At 40.0% G+C, this 25,643-nt stretch overlaps 2 protein-coding genes and 1 long non-coding RNA gene across 3 annotated transcripts; all 3 read right to left on the bottom strand.

Annotated features, from left to right (window-relative positions):
- Positions 1-1,050: 1,050 nt before the first annotated feature.
- On the bottom strand, positions 1,051-12,253 carry LOC306980625 (apolipoprotein L6-like; the record flags this gene model as incomplete). Its single annotated transcript, XM_079580051.1, has 12 exons — positions 1,051-1,578; positions 3,084-3,498; positions 3,743-3,788; positions 3,855-3,894; positions 3,966-4,037; positions 6,831-6,866; positions 8,413-8,487; positions 9,223-9,273; positions 10,607-10,663; positions 11,871-11,915; positions 12,072-12,149; positions 12,215-12,253. 12 exons carry the CDS (start codon positions 12,251-12,253, stop codon positions 1,096-1,098), a joined length of 1,437 nt encoding a protein of 478 aa, XP_079436177.1. The 3' UTR covers positions 1,051-1,095.
- Positions 12,254-12,360: 107 nt separating this feature from the next.
- Positions 12,361-12,709, bottom strand: LOC306980570. The gene is made up of 3 exons (XR_013794031.1): positions 12,634-12,709; positions 12,508-12,567; positions 12,361-12,431 (listed from the first exon to the last, which is right to left on the bottom strand). It is a non-coding gene; the product is annotated as an uncharacterized lncRNA (long non-coding RNA).
- Positions 12,710-13,403: 694 nt separating this feature from the next.
- On the bottom strand, positions 13,404-18,451 carry LOC306980626 (uncharacterized protein; the record flags this gene model as incomplete). The annotated part of the gene is made up of 11 exons (XM_079580052.1): positions 18,380-18,451; positions 16,364-16,429; positions 16,241-16,288; positions 15,230-15,301; positions 14,926-14,997; positions 14,800-14,859; positions 14,652-14,723; positions 14,511-14,570; positions 14,368-14,436; positions 14,167-14,211; positions 13,404-13,421 (listed from the first exon to the last, which is right to left on the bottom strand). Exons 4-11 carry the CDS (start codon positions 15,263-15,265, stop codon positions 13,404-13,406), a joined length of 432 nt encoding a protein of 143 aa, XP_079436178.1. The 5' UTR covers positions 15,266-15,301; positions 16,241-16,288; positions 16,364-16,429; positions 18,380-18,451.
- Between the last annotated feature and the right edge of the window lie 7,192 nt (positions 18,452-25,643).

Consider the following 25,643-nt stretch of genomic DNA (forward strand, 5'->3'; position numbering starts at 1 on the left):
ATTACGTGTTGATACACTTCACAAGCGTAATAATAACACTGTATAAACAGCGATACAAGACTATGTTGTTTCTGCAGCTGGCAATGAAAATAAAGCTTTTGAAAGTGGAATTTAAGCTTAAAGGAACAGGCCACCGCTTTTCCGCTTTTTCCCCTCTTGGGCCCCTTCTTCACCACATCCCCTCCTGAAATGTATTTGATCCCAATGTCTGGCTAAATAGGCAAGGCAAGTTTATTTGTAGAGCACAACTCATCTACAAGGCAATTCAAAGTGCTTCACAAATTACAAGAAAGCAGATCAAGTCAAGTCTTTTTCCAATAATTAAACAAATGCTTGCATTTATCTTAATTACTGGGTAAAATGTAGCTTAGAATTTAAGAAAGTTGTACAGGTGTTATCATCGCTGTCCATTTTGTTAGTCTTTCACATTGGTTGAATAATAAATGCCTCTCAAAGGGCATCATGCTCATGAGGAACTGCATCAAGGAAAGAGTCTTGTCCAACAAATCCTTCAGTGGCTCACTGTTCATGCACCGAGACCGTCCTCATTGCACAACACCTGCTCAGGAACGTCTGCTTGTTTGATAACATTTTTATCTTCCGCATTTGACGAGATCACAACTTCCAGTATCTAAATGTAATTGCACCCAATAGCAAGGTAGATTTTTATGACATCATTTCTGAAAACTTTCACATAGCCTACCTGCCTACAGCGTTCTCAAGAGTCAGATTTTAAGTTAGAGAATAACTTTAACCAGGTCAAAGCATCTGCTGGGCTGTTTTTTTATACTGTGTCTCCAAAACAAACAAGCTTTTGCGTTTGAGTGATGTTTACACGATTTTACTTTCATTTATTTTGAAAAACTGTGGCTACGTGACCCATTTCTTCCTCATTTGACAAAACCAAGCTTCCAGAAACAACTTTATTCCAGTCACAATGACACAAGACATTTATACATTACTACATACATTTACTTAATCTAAATTAAACTTAATTAAAACATAATAAATATGTAAAAGCAGCTAGTAAAAGTCTCAGTAACCAAAGTCCCTTCAGTGTTTTCTGAAAGATTGAAGAGCTGACGTCTTTGTCCTTCACTCTTCAAGCTCCATTAGTTTTTTCAGATCCGATTTCAACAGCTCTTCGTCTTCCTCCTCTTCCTCCACTTCTACTTCAATCCCGTCCATAGTTTTCTGAAGCTCCCCTTTGATGTTGTTCAGCTCGAGCAGACCGTCTTGCAGGTCTTTGCACACTTCCCGGATCTTGGCCGCAAAGTCCGTTTTGGCGCCGTTTTTGAGCTCTATGGAGTCTTTGGCGAGGAAGAAGACGTCCAGAGCCAGGAAGAGCCCGGACATGACCCCAGTGGTGATGCTCATGACCTGGGCCGCTTTAGCCGCGCCCCCCGCCACGCTGAGGACCTGCACGGTGTTGATCAGACTCTCCGTGTTGATGACCAAAGCCTTGCCGGCGCGCCCGCCCTCCTTCATCACATGCTTGATGTTCTGGTTGAGGTAGTTTTTGGCGATGGTCTCTGCGTATTGCTCGAAGTTCCACGCCTCCAGTGCCTCCATACCTTCCTGTTGATTAGACACGCCACACAATTATGAGAATATGATTCCAAAAAACACTGAGGTACGGCCCCAAGTTTGAGCCACAAGTTGAAAATCCTCTGTCAAAAACCCATGTTAAGCTGCCTTAAGCAATGTCTTTTTGAACTTTTTGAATAGGATTGAATAAGATATGTACAAAGTAAATATTTAGCGATTTACATTTATTTGCTAAACTGCATGTGCATGTGGGGGTGAGGGGTGTGTTGGGGATGTGTGCTGTGAGGTGAGGGCATGGATCTACTATAGTAAACAGGTGAGGGAGTTGCAAGCAGGCCCACCTTAATGTGCCCATACGCCCCAGGGCTTAAACAGAATTGTAGGCCCCCACCCTCCCTCAGCGCAAACCCTAACGCTGACCTATAACCCTAACCCTAAATCCCACAAAAACCCTAACCCTGCTACTACATGTATCCTTCTGGGCCAGGGAGGGCGGGCCTACTCCAGGTACAGGTACATGTTTTTAAGAGCAGGCTCAAGACCCACCTTTTTAGCTTAGCTTTTAATTTACTAATCTATTTAATCCTAATATATGATATATATGGGAGGGTGTGCCAGGGGTATTGCTTTAAATGTTGTAATCTGTAAAGCACTTTGTGAACCCTTTCAGTATGAAAAGTGCTTTATAAATAAAGTTTGATTGATAGATTAACATAAAAATCAACAAATAACCTATTTTTCCCTTAATTCTGATAGGCCCTTGACTATGGTAACTCTGAGTGTGAGGTGCAGCGCTGGTCTTCTGCTGCTGTTTGCGAGTGTGGCCATCTAGAGGAGCTAATTGGTCCTTACTGATCCTGCCAGTGGCATATTCTTGTCTCAAAGACTAAGCCATGGAAGTCTAAGTTGGAAATCAAGCCCCAATGAGAGTCCAAACGCAGCTCTGCTCTATCTCCGAGCGTGTCTCTCTAAAGCTACATCTCTGTTTAACGCTGTGTGGTTTCAATTTGCTTCTCGCATGGCAACTCAACAGTACCAGCATGATGCATGATCACATCGGAGCTGAAAGCACAATAGCATAAATCCACAGAGGACAGAGGAGAGAGAACGAGGCGTGGTGCACCACAAAGGTAAGTCACGAACCCGGCGCATCCTGTAGTGCAGGCTTCAAAGACGACTATGTGAACTGGCAAACGGTTCGCCCTCCGTTTCTTAAACATTAAGTTACAATTGAGGGAATGCAATTAATAAGCGCCAATATGCAGATAGTCTAAATAAATTAAAAGTTCTTCTTTGAGACTATACTAGACGCATGGGTGTGAACACTTTTCTGATGCAAAAAATGTGTGTTGTACGATATGGTTATCTGATATCAGGACATAACAGACTAATGCCATGGTGTAGATATGAATTCTATATACCGGTATTCAAGTGCATAGCTTTCTTGTATAAGAATTAAATTGTTACTTTGATCACTTGTTTCTATTCTGGACCGATAAAAAACATTTTTAAAGCAGGAGCAACATGATAATTACCTGTAAAAAGTCCAGACACTCCTTGATGTCCTTGATCTCTTCCTGATAATTCTGGATCATCATCTCCACTTTCTTACGGTCAGTTTTGGATTGGACCGTGTCTGTGATGTTGGCTGAGGCGGAGGCGAGTCCCCCAGCAGTGGCTATCCCGATGCCCACCGCGGTCACTATGAGGGACGTCCCGGCGGTGAACGGGGCCAAGATGAGCCCCGTGATGGTGGTAATGGACCCCGCGATACTGGCCACGCCGCCTCCCACGCTCGCCGTCACTGTTTTCTTGTGGAAGTTGTCAGCGGCGTCGGCCATGGACAGCAGCTCGAGGATCCTCTGCTGCAGAGAGCCCCCGCGTCTGTTGAAGAGACGGACGAACAGTCGAGCCGCCATGAAGACTCGATCGGCCGCTTGTTCGACCACTCTGCAGGATGAAAGTCATTCATATTAGACGCCTGTTTACACACAATGCAGTACAGTGACGGACAGTTTTCAAAGACTAATACTAATTTCCTCTGGATAAAGGAAAGATGAGATATTGACTGTGATACAATAACGTCCTAACAAACCTGAAATTATATTATTTAGTTTGTTGATTAGAAATGTAGTTCAGTTTTAGCTTAAATTGATCTGTTCATGTGATGCTTAATTATAATAAAATGACTTACTCTTCTGCATCACCGTCTTGCGTCGCCTCATTCCATTCATCCCAACCTAAAAATGACAAACCGTTTGCTCAAAATGCTTCATTTGAAATATAAAGTAACAAATGTGTTCTACCTTCTACTGTTTGCCACCAGGACAGAAGACCGTCTTCATCCTGGAAACATAGATTATGTGACTGAACATTCAGAAAAACAATTGTTTTGATTTGTCCTTTAGTTGACATACATCCAGAGGGTCAAGGACGGTTCCTTCACTGTTCAGATCAGCAAACTGCAGTGTCTCGACCTCCACGATCTCCTACAAGAGAAGGTTATATTTACATGTGCAATTAGGCACCAAGCCCAGAACATTTTTCTATCAACATAATAACTTCACTATTATTGATTTATTTATTTAGGACTTTCAGAGTAGACATTAAATCCCATTTTGAAGGAAAAAAACAGGTAGAAGCGAAATAGGCTTATAACACTACTACCAAGGTAGAGAGGTCCTGTTTTGGCACACTATAAAATGCAGTATTTCTTCTGTTGCATGTTTCAAACATGGGTCATAAAAAATAGAACAAACATTATCATGTAGTTGCATCGTCCTCAAACACTAAAAAGACCAGAGGTGGGTCTATTCTCCTTAATAGTTTTAACCCATGTGATGAGTCCTTCAGCATCGCTCAGATCCCAGTATAGTGCATTCAATAGAACGATTAAGGACACAAAAATTGCCTTTTTCTCTGTATATGCACCCAACACATATGATGCTTACAACTACCTAACCAAAACCATACTTGAATTATCGGATTATTCTTTGATAATAGGTGGTGACTTTACACACTTGTGAGAGAAGTGTCATTGAATCAAGAGATCAACAACTAGCAAGTGCTGCCCTTCAGCAATGTTCATCAGATTGCTCTGTGGCAGATGCTTGGCGTATTTCATATCCTTCCCCAAGTGAATTTACTTTCTTTTCTTCCCAACATCAATCCTTTTCACGTATAGATTATATTTTTGTCTCTACACTTCTCGTTGGAAAAATACTAAATATTGAACTGCTTTCCACATCCTTGTCAGATCATAAAGCAATGGTGAGGAACTTATTATCCTCAACCTGTAAACTAGCTGCCCGCTGGCACTTTAATGCTTCCTTGTTGCAGAATGAAACATTAATTGATGAACTGAATCAGCACATTGCTGAATTTTAGTAGAATCATTGACGGGCGGTATGAGGTATAAATCTATTGCTTCATCGGAAACTGGAAAAAGACGTAGCCTCAGTGGAAAGCACCGTGGCTCAAAATATTGCCCGAATTGATTCTCCATAGAGAACTTTTATGTAAGGATCTTATTAATCTACTCATGCTCAAGGCCAATTTTCTCTTACAAAAAGGACCAGACAAAACTACTATTCAAACAGTGCACAGCCAAGCCATTTACTTTCTCTACAGCTGAAACAGTGGAGTATAGGTCTTTAAAAAGGAGCTATATCTAATTCTTTTTTCTAGTTATGGAATGAAGTCTGAGTTTGCAACGTATCAAAGGGAGACAAACCAGACATTTGTGGAGGAAAAACTGAATCTGACCGGGGAGTTTTCGAGCACTTCTATAGAGGTGGCCCTGGGGAGTGATCCTGCGGGTTGTCAAATATGCTTGTGAACATGTCCCTGTGGGGAATTGGGATGCTGCAGATGTGTTTAGTCTGTACACCAACTAACATTTCAATTCAATTTTCACTACACTTTACCCTTTCACTATCTGAAATGAAAAGATCAAGTATATGGCCTTTAATGCCCCAACACTCTTTTCTCTTTTCTTTTCTCTCACTTTATGGAGATGTATGTATATTTATTATTTGTATTATTTTCTTTCTTACTTGTTGTATCTTTCCATACTCCTTGCAAGGATGTTCTATTTATTTTTCTCCTATGCCCTTGTACAAAACAAAACAAAAATATGTTTAATAAATAATTGATCACAAAAAAGATCATTTGGCTCTGTGCCCGCTACACATTTTAATTTATGGGTAAAATCAATGTGTCTAAAAGGTGCAGGAGCCAGTATTCCTGTGTCTAGTTTAAGATCTTTCCATAGGACATATTGAAAATTGTGCATTATTAAAACAGCATATTAATGATTCATTTTGCCTGCCCCAGTTTAAACTTTACAACTGTGTGATGCCGTGTCATTCAGCATTTAAACCAGTGACATTCGGAAGTGAAGGAGTGCAATAAACCGAGATCATCATCAGAACAATGATCCTTATCAGAATCATGTTCCTCCCTCACCTCTTCCTCTGTGTGAACTTGCATGGGAAATTATTTTAGACTTTTCACATTCTACAAAGCGGAGGTTACGTGAGGTCAAAAGCATCTGCAGACACCGGAGGGACTGGTTCACTTTGACACTAATGCAGCAAGCTCAGAATATAGTAACGGCTAGAAAGTTACGCACATCTTAAAACAAAAAACAAACAAAAATGAAGATTGCTGTGATGATTTTCTGATTTGAAAAGCGTGCGAAGAGCGTGCTAAGTGCTTCTGTGTGACCATACTGTTCCTAACGGGAATGCACCTTGTTCATCTATCAGAATCCAAACCAGAAACTCAACCTGAAAACCCTCAGGAATGATGAGTACAATTAGAGCAAAGAATCAAATAACTTGGACTGAATGTTTATGAACAATGAGTTTGGGTTCATCTTTGTCCAAACCAGAGCAGCCACATGCCACGACCCGGAGCCATAAGTCTGGGTTACAATCTTTACCATCGACATTTGGGAAGACGATTCCCAACCCCTTTTCTTCCGAACGTCACCACACAAGATTAAAGTAGGATTTCTTGAACAATGCCTTGATATTTTTTCCGGTAGAACTTAAATAACTCATATCCTTGTTTGTTCAAAGTGTGTCAACAAGGAAAGCTGAGAGACACACACGTGATTGAGCAGTCACTGTGTAAACCATTTCTCTCAATAGAAAACGCTGCAAAGGGCTGGTTCCCACAGTCTGCCGGACCTGATCACCCCACCAGTCCTTCACTCGTTTGTAACACGTTTGACTCTTGCAAAAGTGAAACTAGAAAAACCTTTGAATTGTACAAACCTCAGTCTGGACTTGAGCTTCTGACGCTGCAGTGTTCTAAAAGAAAATGCAAATACACATGAATATATAATCCCACAAATATTCAGGCTATTCAGCTTTTTGTGCGACAATAAAAGTGGACGTTTTCTGCTTTCTAACTTAATATATTGTGAGTATGAACAAGACTAAGCAAGGACCGTCTTGGTTTGGATTTCAAATGGAGCACCCTCAACCAGAAGCGTTTCATTTTTAGGCATGCTGACAAACCAGTGTTGCCATAATGAATGCACTCAACTACTCAGAATGGGTCTGGTGACGACTAATGGACTGACTGATGGAGCAAGGGGTTACCAAACTGGAATTGCAGCTTTCAGAGGTCAGAGGTTAATGTCATAGGCTGTGTCCAAATGTCCTGCATACTTGGAATTCATTGCAATGTTTTTCTCAATTGGATAACATTTACCCCTGCCTCATCGACCTTGAAGGTTTACCCTAGGGAACCCATAGAGCTGCAATAGTGTTTGGGAGTTTATAAAGCAAATATGATTTGAAGGGAAGTATAGAAAAGAAAGAATCCACTCTGAAAGGTCTGTCACAAATATATTAACAAAATAAAGCCATAAATTTAAACCTGGTTTGATCCATTATTCAGATTTCATCGCAGAAAATATGGGGGATTTTGGGCATTTTTAGGCATAAAACACTTTTTTAGGAAAACACAAAATGACAAAAAACTTGCAATACATTTTTTTTCTCATATTCATATCAGTAATCGACAGAAAAAGTTTAAAATTAATATATTTTAAATTTGAAAATGTTCCCTATTCACCAGCAGTGTCTCGTCTTAAACTGTGCCTTCTAGGGGCAAACTTCAAGGTCAATAAGGCAGAGGTAAATGTTGTTGGAATTAAAAAATAAATAAAGTGTTTGTGACTATTCGAACAAAATTCAGGGGTCGGAGCTTAACTAATCATTTGAAGGACCACCCCTACTGTGTGCGTGACAATGCGCGGTGAGGAGAAAATACTGGGCTTCTTTTCTGAAATGCAAACAGAATCAGTGGACCATTTATTCTCCTATAGTGCGGGCCTGGTGAATGAGGGGTGACGGACGAGGGTGGACATTTGGACACAGCAATAGATATTATTTGAGCAAATGAGATGGTAAAAATCATTGCATACGACTAAGAAAGGAAAACAAATTATGTTAGACATTATTTTTTGTTTTGATGCATTTGTCGGGGCTGAGGTTGTGAACCACTGATGTAAAAGGACACTTTCAGGTTCAATCTATCACGTCCAAAGCAGAGTACATTCTACAACTAAAGAAGAAACAGCATCAGCAACTGGATTACTCAAGCTTACCTGAATTATGTTAAATATTTCTATGAGCGAACAATGCCTCACACAATTAAATGCACAAAGAGTTTCATTTGACTTGACAAGCCCATGAGAATTACCAAAATGAATCACCTGTGCTCCTGAGCCAAACAAACCAGACGGAAGTATTCTCTTAATGCGGAAAGTCTGAAGGAAGAGATGAAAATAACTTCATTACAGTAATTTAGATAAACATGACATAAGAGCTGCGTAACAGAACATACCAAAGTCCTCTTTGGTCGTGCCTCCTTTGGTTTGCTCTGTACCTCTGTGCTGGGGTCGTCCGTGTACCAGATAGTCTGGGAATAAATTAACATGTAGGATAAATGTTTTTCCATTAATATTTAAGTATAGTTAGGAGGATTTGGGGTCTGCTCGAGTCAGACACCAATGATTTAGAAACTTCAGGAGTGAAAACCTTCAAAATCATATTGAAGTGCAAAATAACTACAGCAATTTTAAAAAAATTCTATTTTATGTTTAGTCTAATCTTCCTACAAGCCTGTAATAAGATATTACAGTAGTAATACTCTTGGTTGAGTAAAGTTTTTGGATATTCCCTTTCTGCCTGGGGCAATATGAAATTTCACAAACTAGATGCCTTCATGGAAGTTTTGTAATGTTCCCGGAATAATAATAATTTTCCAGGAAATGGCATTCATTCTTATCATTACATTTACCAGGAAATGGCATTCATTTTGATTACTACATTTACCAGGAAATGGCATTCATTTTTACTATTAGATTTACCAGCATTACCTCTCAATCCTTCTGCAGCAGTACAAATATGCAGAGAACATTTAACAGATTAGCAACAGGCAGCCATAACAAGCACATTGCAAGAACATATATTGAAGACACTAAAGTCTTACATGTCGCTCAATTGTCTCATCATCGCGTAGACTTTCGGAGCTTGATGATGTATCGCTTTCAACGCTCTCACCAGTCTACAACACAGATTTGCAAGTTGGTTCTGGGAAAAATGATCAATATCTACATGTCTGAAGTAATTCTTGATTCATTTCATAGAGTACCTTTGTTTTAGCTGCCAGTTGTTTTGGGGCAGCAGAGTCACCAGTGGCCGTCTGTGAACACATAGAAACCTGATTATTATACAGGAAGGCCGATAAGATTGTACATACAGTCTGATTGACAAACAGCCTCTCTAACTACTACTAATTACAGTCAATTGTTGTTGAATGTTTATTCTTTGCTGCAGGTGCAAATACCAATCTGAGGCCATGGAGACTCTAATTTCCTGCTCTACAGTGAGAAAACAATGTACAGCAGCCTTGAGTACGGCTGCACAGTGTATTGTAGTGATTTAACCTGGTACACTTCAGGGAGTGTTGATTCGTGTGAAAAGACTGAGAAATGACCTGAAATTTCTAAATGTACACTGGTCACAAAGGTCAAAGGCTCTCATGTTACATTGAACCGCCTTTAGCTTTGATTGCAGCTCGCCTTCACTGTGGTGTTGTTTCATTAAGCTTCTGCAATGTAAAAAAAAATCCAGTGTTACATTAATGTTTCACCAAGATCTTGTACTGATGATGGGGGATAGTGACTACTGAGCCAAGCCTTCTCCAGCACATCCTAAAGATTCTCAATGGGGTTAAGCTCTGGACTCTGTGGCGCCCAAACCATGTGTGAAAATGAAGTCTCCTGCTCCCTGACCTACACTTTCATTAACCCTGGTATTGTCATCTTGGAACATGCCTGTGCCATCAGGGGAGGAGATATCCCTGGAATAACTTGGTCATTCAGGATGTCCGGGTCGTCAGCTGATCTCATTCTTTGTGCACATAGTGTTGCTGAACCGAGATCATAACATTTAGTTAGATCCAGGTGGCCACTTTTTTTCAGTCAGGCTGTGTAGTCCAGGTTTAGGTGTGGCAACCAAAGAACAGGGCATTATACCGTCTATAATTGCAGCCTGCCATTTTGATTGTGATTAATCGTACAGCCCTTTCTCTTGAATATCTGCTTGCTATTGTCTTTAGTTGCCATGGGCCCTTTGAGTCCACGTTCTTTGTTGTTTAGGTGTCAAGTTGTACTTCCTTGTACTGGAAGCATAAAAGGTGCGTGCTATTTTGGGCATTCACCTTGAGAACAATGATTTTCCGCGCTAAGAAAAACCCAGTACGTCTATAACAGGATTAGAACAAGTCTAGGTTTGGAATAACTAATGAATGACTACAGTAGATGTAAACAAAAAGGGTAAAATTACAGATGAGAACTGCAGACGAGCACATATTGTCATTGATGCAAGTACTGCAGCTTGAAAACAAATATTGTAGACAAAACACCCCTACCTTGTGCCAATATTGCGGTCCAGCGGCCTTTGTGGCCTTACATCTCTACTGTAAATACACCAAAGCCTTGTCCAAACACCAAAGTGAATTAGCTCAATTATACCTGGAGGGCCTTAAACGGGTTCACTTTCTGCATCATCCCTTTGAACCCTCCGTGGTTCTGCAACAAAACACAGACAATTGATGAAGCAGTAAGAGGGAATTCACAATGACGTCTGTTAGTGCGAGTGAAGTGAGTGACGCTTGGAAACCATCCCTGGCTCGACCTGGTGGCCGGATTACAGAGGGAAAAAAAGCAAATACCATATGTGTGGAAGGCATGAGTTGTAATTGTTGTGGTCGTCAAAAATAGAACAAGTTGTAGTCATGGTGAGCCAAGATTTCCTGTAAAACTAATTTAGTCGACTGTCCATTCATATTATTGTGTTCAGACATATTCTCATAGAGCTTCTCCCACAAAGCACAGACCCATCACAGGAAGCTCTGATGTTTTAATTCCTTCTTTTCATTTTTGCTTAGAGTATCTTCAGATTTTTGTAAAAGTTTCAGTCCCAAGAAGAACTCAGTGTTAATTTCATGAAGAAAATAACTGAAATATTCTGTGTGAAAGCAGAAGTGGTGGAGGTTTGTTGTAGTGGTAGAAGTAAGTCTACCACTACCTATTTAAAAGGAATAGACCAAAATTAGGACAGTTTTTTGCTTCATGAAATTAACACTGTATGAAAGCAGTAGAGGTAGAAGTAAATGGCATCGATTTGTATTGTGCTTTGACGTAAAGGAACCACTCACCAGTTAACAGTGTGGATTAGTAGGAAAACCCACCAAAAGCTTAAAGTATTACTTATATTGGTAGTACATTAAAACCTATGATACCTTCCGAGCGGGTCGCGGTGGGAGAACTGGAGTTTGTTCATGGTCATTGGAAATCTATTTCAAAAAGTAAACACTTATTTATAAATGCTCTGTATCGGGGTATGCAAGTCTTCTTCAGCGTCAAAAGAGCAAGGGCCGGACACTCCAATTGTAGGGCAACTTTGACTTTCTGCAAATGCCAGTGTTGTTCTTTATAAACTGTGTTCTGCTGAGACATTTTCAAGAAATTGGCAGGTATTTGAGCTCCGATTTACGTAATAATATTCCTCAAAACTAGAGACCAAAGGTTCTATGAGGGAGGACTGGTTTTGGTCACCAGGCCTGATGTTGCCGGGAACTGCTGAAAACAACGGGATGTGGGATAGTAACACAGGAAAAAGAAAAGTGCAACAGGAGGTTTTTGGTGTTTTTGGCAACATCTGGTGGTGATAAGGAGCATTACCATTTCACAATTACTACACAGCTCACATAAAGTACACAAACAAACACAGTACCTCCTCGTTTGGTCGAGGTGGGAGCTCTGGAGTCTGAGAGGACGTCTGTGGATCATTAAATTTGCAGTTAGAGGTCAGGGGTCAGCAATGCAAAAGGAGCCAAAACACTGGAAATATGTAGTATCAACCAATTTTTAAAGAGCCGCATGTGATCAACTAATCTTCCCTCCAAATACATTTCCTCACATGAAACTGAAGTACCTTTTTGTCTCCGAGGTTGTTGTTGTCGGCCAGGCTTTCTTCGCTGCTGGAGAGCTCACTGTGCAGAAGCTTTGGGTCCTAACAAAACAAAAAGTTGTATTGAGAGTCACATACGCTATGAACATTCACTTTTATTATTGTACCTTTGAATGCGACGGCTTGAACTTTACTTTCTTAAACATGCCAGAAAACCCTCCAGGAGACTATAATAAAAGCACAAAGACTGCTCTCAAAAATGTACTTCTTTTCTTGTTTGCAAATTAAACTGATCAAGATCAATCCAGTTACCTGCTTAGTTTGTGGCGCCGGTTCAGCGTCTAGTGTTTCTGAGGTGGGAAGATTTGAATCATTCTTTGTGCCCTTGAGAAAGACAATACATTGTATATTATATCAATTACTGTTGTGTATAGTCAAATGCACAGGATTATTATTGTACCTTTGTGGTAGACTTGAAAGGATTGAGCTTCTGCGACATCCCAGACATTATTCCTGGATTCTGCACAAATCATAGCAACTGAAGAGAAATCCAACTTTATGTGTTACCATAATCATAAAAATGTACCTGTTTGGGTGTTTCCAGCTCATTATCCGTTTCTTTGGCTTCCACAGAAACAGTCACGTCATTCTTTGTGCTCTGTCACATAGAAAACACACACTTGTAAACATTTAAGCCATTTCCTCTTCTGAAACTGGTTTAAGGAAGCACAGTTTCAGTGAATAATGGTGTATAGGTGTAAAGCTAGGCAGACTTAAAGCATCATTTGGGAAGAAATAATATATTAAAGCAGAGTTTGCTTCTCAACAGCTACAGTGTTGGGTCTGGATGTATAGTTTTGTGTAATCTGTGTTGTCGAATTGCAAGGGTTTACTTTCTGCATCACACCTTTAAATACGCCTGGATTCTGAAATCAATACATAGAACTTACAAAAACAATTACACTTTCTGCCTTTTCTTTTTTTATTCCTATACAATTCATGTTCACGTTTTAAAGCTACGCATCTGACTTTTTGTTTTCAAACCATGAGAGGAGGAGGTAGTTTATTCTAAACCCAACTAATTTCTCACAATCCCTCCAGTACATCCTGATTTTTTTAAATGCTCTGTATCGGGGTATGCAAGTTTTCTTCAGCGTCAAAAGAGCAAGGGCCGGACCCTCCAATTGTAGGGCAACTTTGACTTTCTGCAAATGCCAGTGTTCTTTATAAATGGTGTTTCTGCTGAGATATTTTAAAGAAATTGGCAGGTATTTGAGCTCCGATTTGTGTAATAATTTTCCTCAAATCTAGAGGCCAAAGGTTCTATGAGGGAGGACTGGTTTTGTTCACCAGGCCTTACTTAGCCTGGAACTGCTGAAAACAACGGGATGTGGGATAGTAACGCAGGATAAAGAAAAGTGCTTGCTTGGTGGAGGGCCGGGTTTCTTCATCGTCAAAAGACCAAGGGCCGGACCCTCCAATTGAAGCAATTAGTAAAGCAAGTAAAGCATCACTTTCTACATATGCCAGTGTTGTACATCATACACACTGGAAACATGTCCGTCTTAAATTAGATAAATTAGTAAAATTTGCTTGAATAAAGTTTTTTTTAATGTTAAATCTGAGTCTGTTTGTTCCATTGGTGTTTTTATCTGATCTTCAAACAGTTCAAATAGAAATCCCCCAAATTAACTTTTACTGTATTTTTTTTAAATATTTTTCACTGGAAATTATACAAAATAATCTGAATTAAGAAAAAACTTGTGCTTGTTCCATTGGCAAGAATAGGTTTTATCTGCTTTAAGGCCAGACCAAATCTACTCAATCTTTAGATTTAATCTCTTAATTCAAGTAGATTTTAAGTCATTTCTTAGTGTATTCTTTTAGGATTAAGGCCCAAAAGGGTGCTCTGTTAAGACATTTTAAGGAATTGACAGCATTTTTCACATTTCTAGAGTACTTTAACAGGCATTTCATCTCTGATTTGGGTCATAATATTTCTCAAAATCATCTCGAGGGCCAGAGTTTGATGATGGAGGGCCGGTTTTGGCCCCCGGGCCTGACGCTGTCTACCCCTGTACTACACAGCTCACATAAAGTATACAAACAAACACAGTACCTGCTCGTTGGGTCGAGGTGGGAGCTCTGGAGTCTGAGAGGACGTCTGTGGATCATTAAATTTGCAGTTAGAGGTCAGGGGTCAGCAATGCAAAAGGAGCCAAAACACTGGAAATATGTAGTATCAACCAATTTTTAAAGAGCCGCATGTGATCAACTAATCTTCCCTCCAGATACATTTCCTCACATGAAACTGAAGTACCTTTGTGTCTCCGAGGTTGTTGTTGTCGGCCAGGCTTTCTTCGCTGCTGGAGAGCTCACTGTGCAGAAGCTTTGGGTCCTAACAAAACAAAAAGTTGTATTGAGAGTCACATACGCTATGAACATTCACTTTTATAAATGTACCTTTGAATGTGACGGCTTGAACTTGACTTTCTTAAACATGCCAGAAAACCCTCCAGGAGACTATAATAAAAGCACAAAGACTGCTCTCAAAAATGTACTTCTTTTCTTGCAAATTAAACTGATCAAGATCAATCCAGTTACCTGCTTAGTTTGTGGCGCCGGTTCAGCGTCTAGTGTTTCTGAGGTGGGAAGATCTGAATCATTCTTTGTGCCCTTGAGAAAGACAATACATTGTATATTATATCAATTACTGTTGTGTATAGTCAAATGCACAGGATTATTATTGTACCTGTGTGGTAGACTTGAAAGGATTGAGCTTCTGCGACATCCCAGACATTATTCCTGGATTCTGCACAAATCATAGCAACTGAAGAGAAATCCAACTTTATGTGTTACCATAATCATAAAAATGTACCTGTTTGGGTGTTTCCAGCCCTTTATCCGTTTCTTTGGCTTCCACAGAAACAGTCACGTCATTCTTTGTGCTCTGTCACATAGAAAACACACACTTGTAAACATTTAAGCCATCTCCTCTTCTGAAACTGGTTTAAGGAAGCGCAGTTTCAGTGATTAATGGTGTATAGGTGTAAAGCTAGGCAGGTCTCGAGCATCATTTGGGAAGAAATAATATATTAAAGCAGTACAGAGTTTGTTAATCAACAACTGCAGTGTTGGGAATCAGTCTGAATGTATAGTTTTGTGTAATCAAAGGTTCGTACCTGTGTTGTCGACTTGAAAGGGTTTACTTTCTGCATCACACCTTTAAATACGCCTGGATTCTGAAATCAAAACTTATAATTTACAAAAACAATTACACTTTCTGCCTTTTTTTTATTCCTATACAATTCATGTTCACGTTTTAAAGCTGCATATCTGACTTTTTTGTTTTCAAACCATGAGAGGAGGAGGTAGTTGATTATAAACTCTACAATGCAGTTCCAACTAATTTCTCGCAATCACTTGAGTACATCCCAATATTTAGCTTTAATTGAATGCACATTTAGGAAGCATGTTTGAAACTTCGATAACCGATAGTCTTATTAGAAATTGCTACAAGTCTATGGTGACTAAAATAAACTCATTTGACGTTTTAACAGCAAATGGCTTTAAAGCATTACTAAGTAACTCATGCCCTTAGAGGCCATAAGCGCAACTGCAGGTGTCGTAGCATGTTGCGATTTTTTTACTTATTGTCTGTGAGAATAAATACTATGCTGACAGAAAAGACAGAGGGGGAGAGGGATATTGTGCATCCAATTACACAATGGAAATATTTTTTTTTCACTCAAACAGGCTGTAAATACTGTTTAAGCAGCACTAGCCCGCAGTAAGCTTTGCCCATTAGCCTGTTAACTTCTTCTTCATGATTCTATTAGTGTGTATTGGTGACTCCGGTCTGGTGGCAGTCAAGTTGCAATTGTGGTTTTCTAGCCAGAGACACCAGGGGGAGATGAAAGACCCCCCCAATCATCCCATTAACACTTGTATTACCCCCAGATGGACAACGAAAAGGATTCAAACATTTTACTAATACCAACTGTTTTTGCTTTGTTTTTTTCCACTTAAAAATCATTTAACAGGTAAAAAATGTCTTACAGTAAATTAATCCATCTGACCACGGGATACAAAGTGAAGGTGTCCAATTCCTTTACCAAATAGTTTTATTTTTGTTCTCCTGTAACGTGACTTTGTGTATTTGACCATTCCTTGACTTTTCTGACCTGATTGACGTCAGCTCTGTCCTTGTCCAAAGACTCCGACGAAGGCGCTTTAGAAACCTATGAATAAGACAAACATAAAGGTGACCTGGGATCACAGAGCGCCATTGTTCACTCAGACAATAGTGTTTGTACCTGGGACTGTGACGTCGACTTGAACGGGTTCACCTTGTGCATCACTCCTCGCAACATGCCCGGGTTCTGCAACAACATTGAGTATTAAATTAATGCTCAAAAGAAAACAAATCAAACCAGGTCGAAAACAGAAGTAAAAGACTGAACAACGGGAGATTTATACATGACTCAAATAGCTCTATGTGAAGACTAAAGAGAACAAAGCAAACAACTTGCTCTTATTTCAAACAAATATGAGTTTTTTATTTTAAAAAGAGATGCAGTTTCCAAAATGATGCACATACTTTTGCAATGTGAGCGACAAACCAATAATAGAAAGCTGCAGCCCGGAGGAGGCAGATCCACGGCGGTGAGGCGGATTTGCCGTGATAGTGCATCCTCTGCTTAGCTCTCTACGATTATAATTTGTTAATATTTTATGTGTTACAATTATTGTTGGGTTAGTTTAGGGTGGTTAAGATTGGGGTAAGGTTAAAGAAACAGGCCACCATTTTTTCCATGCTGAGATATGTTCTTACCTGAGCTTAGACGAATTGATGCGTACCTGTCTGGTCTTTGTGCGTGCCCTTAGTCACGCAAAACGAACAAAGATGTTGTTAGCATTCGGCCTCTCTCAATGTATTCCTATAGCTCCAAGTGGGGGTGAAGTTGGAAGCTACCACGCTCCTACACGAGCACGCACAAAGACCAGACAGGTACGCATCAACTCGTCTAAGCTTAGGTAAGAACATATCTCTGTATGGAAGAACTGTGTGCCCTCAGTCATGCAAAAAGATCAAAGATGTTGTTAGCATTGGGCCTCTCCCAGTACATTCCTATAGCTCTAAACAGGGTGAAGTTAGAAGCGACCAATCTCTTCCACGGGCACGAACACAGACCAGACAGCTACGTATCAACTCGTCTAAGCTCAGGTAAGAACATATCTCAGTGTGGAAAAACGGTGGCCTGTTCCTTTAAGATAATGGTTAGAATTATGGTTACATTAAGGGTCTTTAGGATTCGGATCGTTTAGGAACAAAAATAACAACATAACTTTGAACAGCATAGGAATTGCTTGTCATTATCAATTAACACCAGCATCTACTCCCAAGTTTGTTCCTTACTTTTTTTTTTTTATGAAAAAATTTAAATAAGCCTCAACCTTCCTAAAAGCTGAACAGTCTAAATCTGCATTATCCAGCAGAGGGCGCACTATCACGGTGGATTGGCTTCACGGTGGATTGGCCTCTGGGTTTGCAGCTTTCCCCTACTCCAACAAACAGGTGTATGTTGGAATTTCTTCATTATCAGCTTTTTTAACAGAAGAGGGCGCTAAAGCGATCTGTCACGAGGACATTATGTGCAGTGACACAGATATGAACCGGTTTAACAAGTCCATCTGAGTTCACAATATTTCTTTTGGGAGTTAAAGGCCATCTTTATGCTGTAAAACTCTTGGGGGAAGCAAATCAGAACTCTGTATTGCTGTTGTTTTACCTGAACTTTGTAGGATATTCATTTTTTAAAGACTAAACCTCCAAACATGTCACATGCTTTGCCTTACAGCTCATGACTAGAATATAAAGTGTGTTTATGAATCATGTCAAAATATGCAGAACATATTTATCAGCTTTGTCAGATTCACGCTACACTCCCTTTACCCAAACACGTCAACACTGACCTCACAAAGATTAACATTAGAGTCCTATGCAAACTACATACAAAATTGCGTATAGCTTCTCCATTTCCCAAACAACAGTTCCAGCGCCCACAGTGTGCCAATCGATTTATGTGTTTCATGAAACTGAGAAGTGCCTGAATTCTTTTTTTTAACTCAATTTGTGTTATAATTGGTAACTCTTCAATGCTGCTGTAACATTAGTGCGGCATTTTTAGCATTTCAGTGCCGTCTGTTCCATTAAATTTAAAGTAGAACTGTAGGCATTTCACTCAATTATCAAAATCTGTGAAAATACAATAAAATGCAGCCCTAATTGGCAAGTTAATCTGATTTAGGTTTACAATATTACGTTGTACCTGTGATGTGGCTGAATTTCCCTCCAGTGACTCTGAAGACGGTGCTTTACTGACACCAGATGGGGGCTGCTGAACAAGGGAGAATAAAGATTTAGGTTTTTAGATAAATGTAGAAAAACAAATCGACTTTGTGGTATATTTTACCTGTGCTGCTGCTGATGCTGATGATGACGATGACGATGAGGATGATGACGATGATGAGGAGGACTTAAAGGGGTTAACTTTGTGCATCACTCCCATGACTCCGGTCCTCTGTGTCTGAAGTGAAGACACAACAAACAAGGATTTTATACCACACATTCAAATATTGCTGTTCAGAGTTATGTAGTTTTAGCTAAAGCCTTCATGGATTCACCTGTGAGGTTGTGGCGTCCTGTTTGATGCTGTGAGGGATGGGGTTCTCCAGGTCCTACAGGAGAGAGATTATCAAAGATGCCTGTGCAAACCACTATAATGGAACGCGTTGTGTCGTTACCTGCTCAGTGGGACGAGGAGGGACCACGGGAGCCTGGGCTGGACCTTTGTCCTTCTTGAACATGTTCATCCTGAAATCCACAGAGAGGCGTCATACATTTGCAGCAAGGTTATAACCAAATCCAGATTTTGATTTGTTTTTAGATGGCAGGTCAAAGTGGGCTTCTTTCAGTGTTGGGGAGAATACTTTGAAATTGTATTTAGTTACTGAATGCTGAATACTTAAAAGGGACTATACAGAGTTTAAAAATGTTAAAATTAAGTATTATTTTCCTCCTACATGTTTCAACAATGTCCTAATGTGTAGAATGAGCTCAGACCTGTTCACCACAACTGCCTCTAAAATCCTGCACTGTCACTCAAAAACGTGTTAATTCGGTCCGAAGTGCCGTCATGCACGAGCTTAATATAGAAGGTGCAGTTACACGTATGGCCTGAGGTGGCAGTAGTGAGTATAAAATGGCTAACTTGCATCTAGCCCCTTTAAAATGTATTTTGTAACGTATTCTGTGACATTGTCTGATCAGAGTACTATATTCTGAATACTTTTAGAATACTTTCACATTGATTGTCGTTATATTTATGTATAAATGTGGCGTATAATTTCAAAAATTAACACTACGATTGTTGGAACACGTGTTATAAACTCACTTGCCATTACTAATTAACTCAAAAACTCTCTTGGCAAAAGCACAGGAGCAGCAGATCACAGCCCCACATGTGCAGTTCTTTATTTTATTTTAGGAGGAAAAACAGGTCAAGTCCTTTTTTATAATGTGCAATATGGAGATGTTTTCCCTTGACACTTGGAAAGTAACTGTATTCTCCCAAATGAAATTTAAATGCAAGTAGTTACTCCCCAACACTGGCTACTTTGTTTCAGACTGGGATCAAAAATATATTACATTTCAACACATTAAATTACATTTTTGAGCCGTTCTTCTTTGCACCACTTTGTATCTCCGATGTAGACTGCGCTCAGGTCGTTTGTTCTGCAAAAGTATAAATGTTATCACAACCCATGCCACACTGAGGAGACCAGAAAAGAGAAGTGGTCAGTAGTGGAGTATACAGGTTTCCCTACTCCTGAAACAGTTTCAGTTGAAAACATTTCTGGATTTATATACAATCTTACAGAGTTGGCATGTGGGATAGGGCGCACAGACGTTTAAGCTATAAAGATTGTTTTTGTCACGTGACTTATATGGCCCAAACCATGTGTGCGCTCTACGGGAACCAATGAGAAGATGAATGACCACGGGCTACACTGAATGACTTTCAAGTTTCCTACACTGAAACTAAAGCGTTTAGAGAAATAAAACATACATATAACTTAGAAACATAACTTCTTAACGTTGCCATGTCTAGAAAGTCTACCTAAGCAACTTTATGTTTTTGTGAGCCGATAGTTAGCTTGTTTTGGATGAGGTCGATATATCAAAGTTTGTCATAACATCACTCGTTAAAACAAGTTCGGTAAAAACAAAGACAGCCGAATCATAGCACATCCCTCAGTTACATTAATCATCGGACTTATGGCACAGAATTCTTACTTCAAGCTTGTCCAAACAGTCAAACAGCGTTAAATCCTCAAATACCTGCACGCGCTGCGGTGAGTAAACAAGCGGACGTCAGCGTCACGTCGCGTCAGATGTAAAGCTATGCCCGGGACAATCCCTACATTGTTTGCGGATATAGCTCTGGAATGTGCGATACAAAATAAGCACAATGGACGTCATGTGAACGGGCGCTCACCTCTGTATCGACTCGAAACAAACACACACAAAAAAGTCTCCAAAAGCGCTCAGTCAGAGGAGCAGCCCCGCGTCACTCCGTCGCCCTCGCCTTCAGCTCGCTTCCTCGCGCACTGGTCCCGGACAGAAAGAGGCGCAGAACAGGTTTGGCCAAAACTCGAGGCGGACCCTGAGTAGAGTTGGGTTACAGACCGTTTCCAGCGCTCATTTTACGGGAAGTTTATTCAAAGTTAGACAAAAAACAGGGCCACGAACCAGAAACCCGCTCAGAGTACAGTTGGAGAGAGTCATTAAACGCACCTGCTTTACCTCCAGAGGGGCGTGGTCACGGAATAAGGTCATATGAAAGGGCTGGTCTGTTCATGACTCATCCATGTCAATTGTTTATTTTAAGGCAAGCCAGCCTATCAAAAAATCAATGGCTTTCAGTTATAGCCCATACTCTGTTTATCCATATTTATAGTGGTCCACTACACTATTGGCTTTACACCAGTGGTTAGTACCACAGGTGGAACTTGGGCTTCTTCAGGCGTTACTCAGGGTAATCTGTAATTTTCTAGGCCGATCTAGGAACCAGGCTACTAGAACATCATCATGTGTCTGACACACATTTGGTTGCTTTACATGCTTCACACAAAAGGGTTTATCCTGCCGTCAGAGGCAACACCCAAGTTACATAATATTTGGTTTCAAGAGTTTTGCTGACATGACATTGTATTCAAAGACACATCCCATAGTACAGTCTGTACAAACAGGTCAGTAAATATTTACACCTTTAAGTTCTATTTCACTGTGTTTTACTCTTTACAATGTGCATTGTTACTTCCCAATGTTATTTGGTGACCTGCTGGAATTGAACAAGGATCCAGGAAGACTACTATTAATCATGCACTTACTACTATACTATACTATACTATACTATACTATACCCACCCTCAACATACATTACAAGACCCATAGGTCTTGTATGTATGTATGTATGTATATATATATATATATATATATATATATATATATATATATATATATATATATATATATATATATATATATATATATATATATATATATATATATATAAACACACACACACACAATAGATCCAGACTGGAGTAGTGACCCACTTTTTGAAAACCACTATATTTTTGCATATAGCAGTTTCCAGTATTTCCTGCTTCAGTTTTAAAACACTGAGATAACAACTCCTATTACACAAAGTGAATATCAATGTCAAGTATCTTTTAATCTGGCACATCAATGCAAGAATATATATTAGAAATAAATACATTAAGTTATCCTTTTTGTAAAACAATTGTAAGACATTCCTAGATAAAAAGAGTGAGTGCCACAGTAGTGTCGTAGAAGTGACATCTTCACTTCGGCCAGCAGAGGGCAGTGTTGATTTATGACTGACTGCTGTGGTTTTTCTGTCTGTAATGTTTATCAAATAAAGTGAAGGAAATCTTGATGATGTTATTGAAAATGTTATTCATGTTTGAACCTGGCCCATATGTTGAGAACCCGTATTGCTTCACTGTGTCAGCCCACACCTCTCTGACGCCACCTGCAACTGGTTTTTGATATTGCTCAGCTCAAAGAGACAGCTATGCAGGACATCAGCCGATCCGTTTATCTCATTCACAATCGATGTGACGTGTTTCTTCTTGCGTATGTCTTGGTTCAGGTTGACAAAGCGGTTCATTCCTGAGAACATGCCCTTAACGGCGTTTACGGCACGGCGGTTGGCGGCTAAAGCCTGGGACACGGGGGCGGTCAACAGTCTCTGCATCTCAATGGCCTTCTGGATCTCCTGCTCGTCCCCAGTAAAGCCCCGTCTGGAGAGCAGCACAGGGTGGTCACGGAGTCTGAACAAACCTGTGAAGAGAAGTTCATCATTTGGATTTAAATAGCCCTGGTGATTCTCTGACATCCAGGACGATTAATATTTAGTAAAGTATCTCTCATATCAAGGCTAAATGTACTTATTTCTAGATAACTTTTGTAGTGATGGTTATCCCTTGTGAAAGTATCACACTACAGCAAACCAACCCTTGTCGAAATAAGTTATACAAACCTGTACGGATGAAGACGACAATCTTTTGCATTTCCAAAAGGTAATTTGTGTTATCGACCAGTACGGCAGCTGCCTGGAGGAAGAGAAAAAAACGTATTTGACAGACAGACCAATAAACACATTACTCATAGACCCATCGATCGTTAGCCCGAATAAGACGATATGACTGTACTGTAAATAAAGAATGGATGAATTAAAGCCCCTTCTTCAAAATGTGGGCAGGCTCCTAAAGTTCCTTTCTCTGATGGACTTTCCACTGAAGCTTTTTTTTTTTTTTTTTTTTACCCCTTTTTAAGTCGTTACTAAGCACAGGCTTATCATTCTGACCTCTATGTGTTTGTCTTAACACCTACAACATCGTCCTATTTTGTTTTCTTTTGATATGAGGAAGCCACCCTCAGTCATTTATAGTATTATATGGGCAGTGCATTGCTGTAGTTACCTCTTAACCCTTTAAACTTACTCCCTACACCCTTTTTTTGTATTTTCTAAGCATTTGGAGGACAAACATCAATGTTATTAGTTTATGTTTATTTTTATTTTTTTGATGGACCTCTGAGTTACCTCCTGTAGTGTCATGCTCTTCAACGTGAACATGAGCAGCTACTAGCTACCAAAAGAAATCTTCGACGCGTCGTTGTTTGTTGGCATATGTCGATACATAACAAAAATAATCTTCCAGCCATAGATCCGTGTGAAAGTATATCCGAAGCTTTATTAATACAATTCATTTAACCAATAAAATCCAGTGAATCCAACGTTAAAAGTTCATTAAAAATGCACACAAACCTTCCCGCACAACGGTCAAAAGACGTATGCTTCCTTCCGGTAGCGTGCCGAAAGGAAGTACCAAGGCCTATTTAACCCGCCTACAGGTGATGACGCCCACACCACCCCCTGGTGGTAGAAAGCACCAAGCAAAACAAAAAGGTACATACATTGAGACCCGATCTGGCTCTAACACCTCCCTTTAAAGAGTCCAAGCCTGATCTAAACCAGGACAAGCCAATCCAGCCAGACCTGATCTAAACCTTGTCGAAACCAATCGAAACCTCTTCTAAACCAGTGAAAAACAGCTCTAAACCGGTCCAAACCTAGTCTAAAACAGATCTAAACCAGTCAAAAACTGCTCTAAACCAGTCCAGACTAGGTTGGAGCAGGCCCAATCCTCCTCTAAACCAGTGAAAAACAGCTCTAAACCTGTCAAAACCATATAAACTACTCACCTTTTTTATGTCCTTTCTGACACTGGCTTGTCTAACTGCAGCCACCCCGAATGCGGGCGCTAAAGCGAGGGCCGAGACCCCCATTGTGAAGTAACTCAGTACTACGGCCACTGTTACGGTTATATTGGAGATCTTTTCCACCCGGTGTAGCTTCTTTATGTTGTCCGCAAAGGCGTGGAGTATGATGACGGACTGCCACAGAATGTCAGCACATTCAGTGAAAACTCGGTCAAAGACGATGAGGCCCCGGCGCACTTTGTCGATCAAGATGGAGAACGTCCTGCGGGGTTTAGACACAAAAGCAGAAAGGGTTATGTCACCAATACTCTGAGTTATATTAAGTGCAGAAGACAAATTTTTCACCAGAACATAGTTAAGTTTAGTTATTTTTATTGTTACCAAAAGCATTAAAGGGGCTGAATGCAAGTTGGCCATTTTATACTCACTACTGCCACCTCAGGCCATATGTGTAACTGCACCTTCTATATTAAGCTTGTGCATTACAGCAATTCGGACCCGAAGTGACACCTTTTTGAGTGACAGTGCAGGAATTTGAATAGGTTTGGGCTCATTCTACACATTAGGACATGGCTGGAACATGTAGGTGGAGGAAAATACATAATTTAAACATTTTTAAACTCCCTATAGTCCCTTTAACAAAATTGTATTGCTCACAAACCTTTTTGCAAAAAACAAAAAAACAGTATTTAACAATGTCAGAGAAGTGTAAGCGGACAATGGGGGCGCGGTATAGTAATAATATTTAAGATTTAGCCAAAGTTTGACCTAGTGGCCATTTTTGTGTTTACTATTTAATATTTATTATGTGAGGGAAATTTGAGCAGGTGTATGGACTTTTGGGTAAAATTGCTATAAAGCAAGTTCACACCAAGTGATTTTGTCTGTTATAGAGAAATATCAGAGTCCTACCTCCTCTCCGCTTCCTGATTTAACATATTGTTCACGTGCACCGGCGGTTCATTCCATTCTGCAATGAAAATGTACAGTTGGGGTTGCTTTCCTGTTTTTACTGTTTTCCTTGTATTATTAGACAAAACGGGGTGAAGAGTGAAGAAAGATGCTGTCAGAGCTGCAACTTGACCCTTTTCTTTTCCAGTGGTGTGGCTTACCTTCGACTGTATACCACCAGTCCATCAAGCTGTCTGCATCCTGCGATTGGAAAGAAAAATACCATTACAAATCATTTTAACCGTGAGGTGTCTCCTGACTTTAGATGAGGTGAGGAAAAAGTGAAAAACCAACGATCCTTCTGACTTTTTGGGTTTTAAGCAGGAGGAGGCAGAAAAGTTACCACAGGGATAACCGGCTTGTGGCGGCCAAGCGTTCATAGCGACGTCGCCTTTTGATCCTTCGATGTCGGCTCTTCCTATATCATCGTGAAGCAGTCACCAAGTGTTGGATTGTTCACCCACTAATAGAGACCGTGAGCTGGGAACAGCATTGTATTGCGCTTTACAAGCCTGTGTCACAAGTTTCCCAGTTTCTAGTCATTATACTGTAGTAATTATTCATTCACACTGACCATTTACCATGTTGTTTCTATCTTATCTCATTATGTCAGTGCCCTCTGCTGGACACGTGTGAAATTCTATCTTTTTTTAAAATTAATTTAAGCTGCCCCCTAGTGGCTGGAATGAGCATTCTGGTTATTATAACTTCACACAGGAATGGGCTAGAGACTTATCTTTTTATTATTTCTTTTTTTTTTACATATA

Source organism: Gobius niger (genome assembly GCF_951799975.1).
Source record: "Gobius niger genome assembly, chromosome: 21".
NCBI lineage: Eukaryota > Metazoa > Chordata > Actinopteri > Gobiiformes > Gobiidae > Gobius > Gobius niger.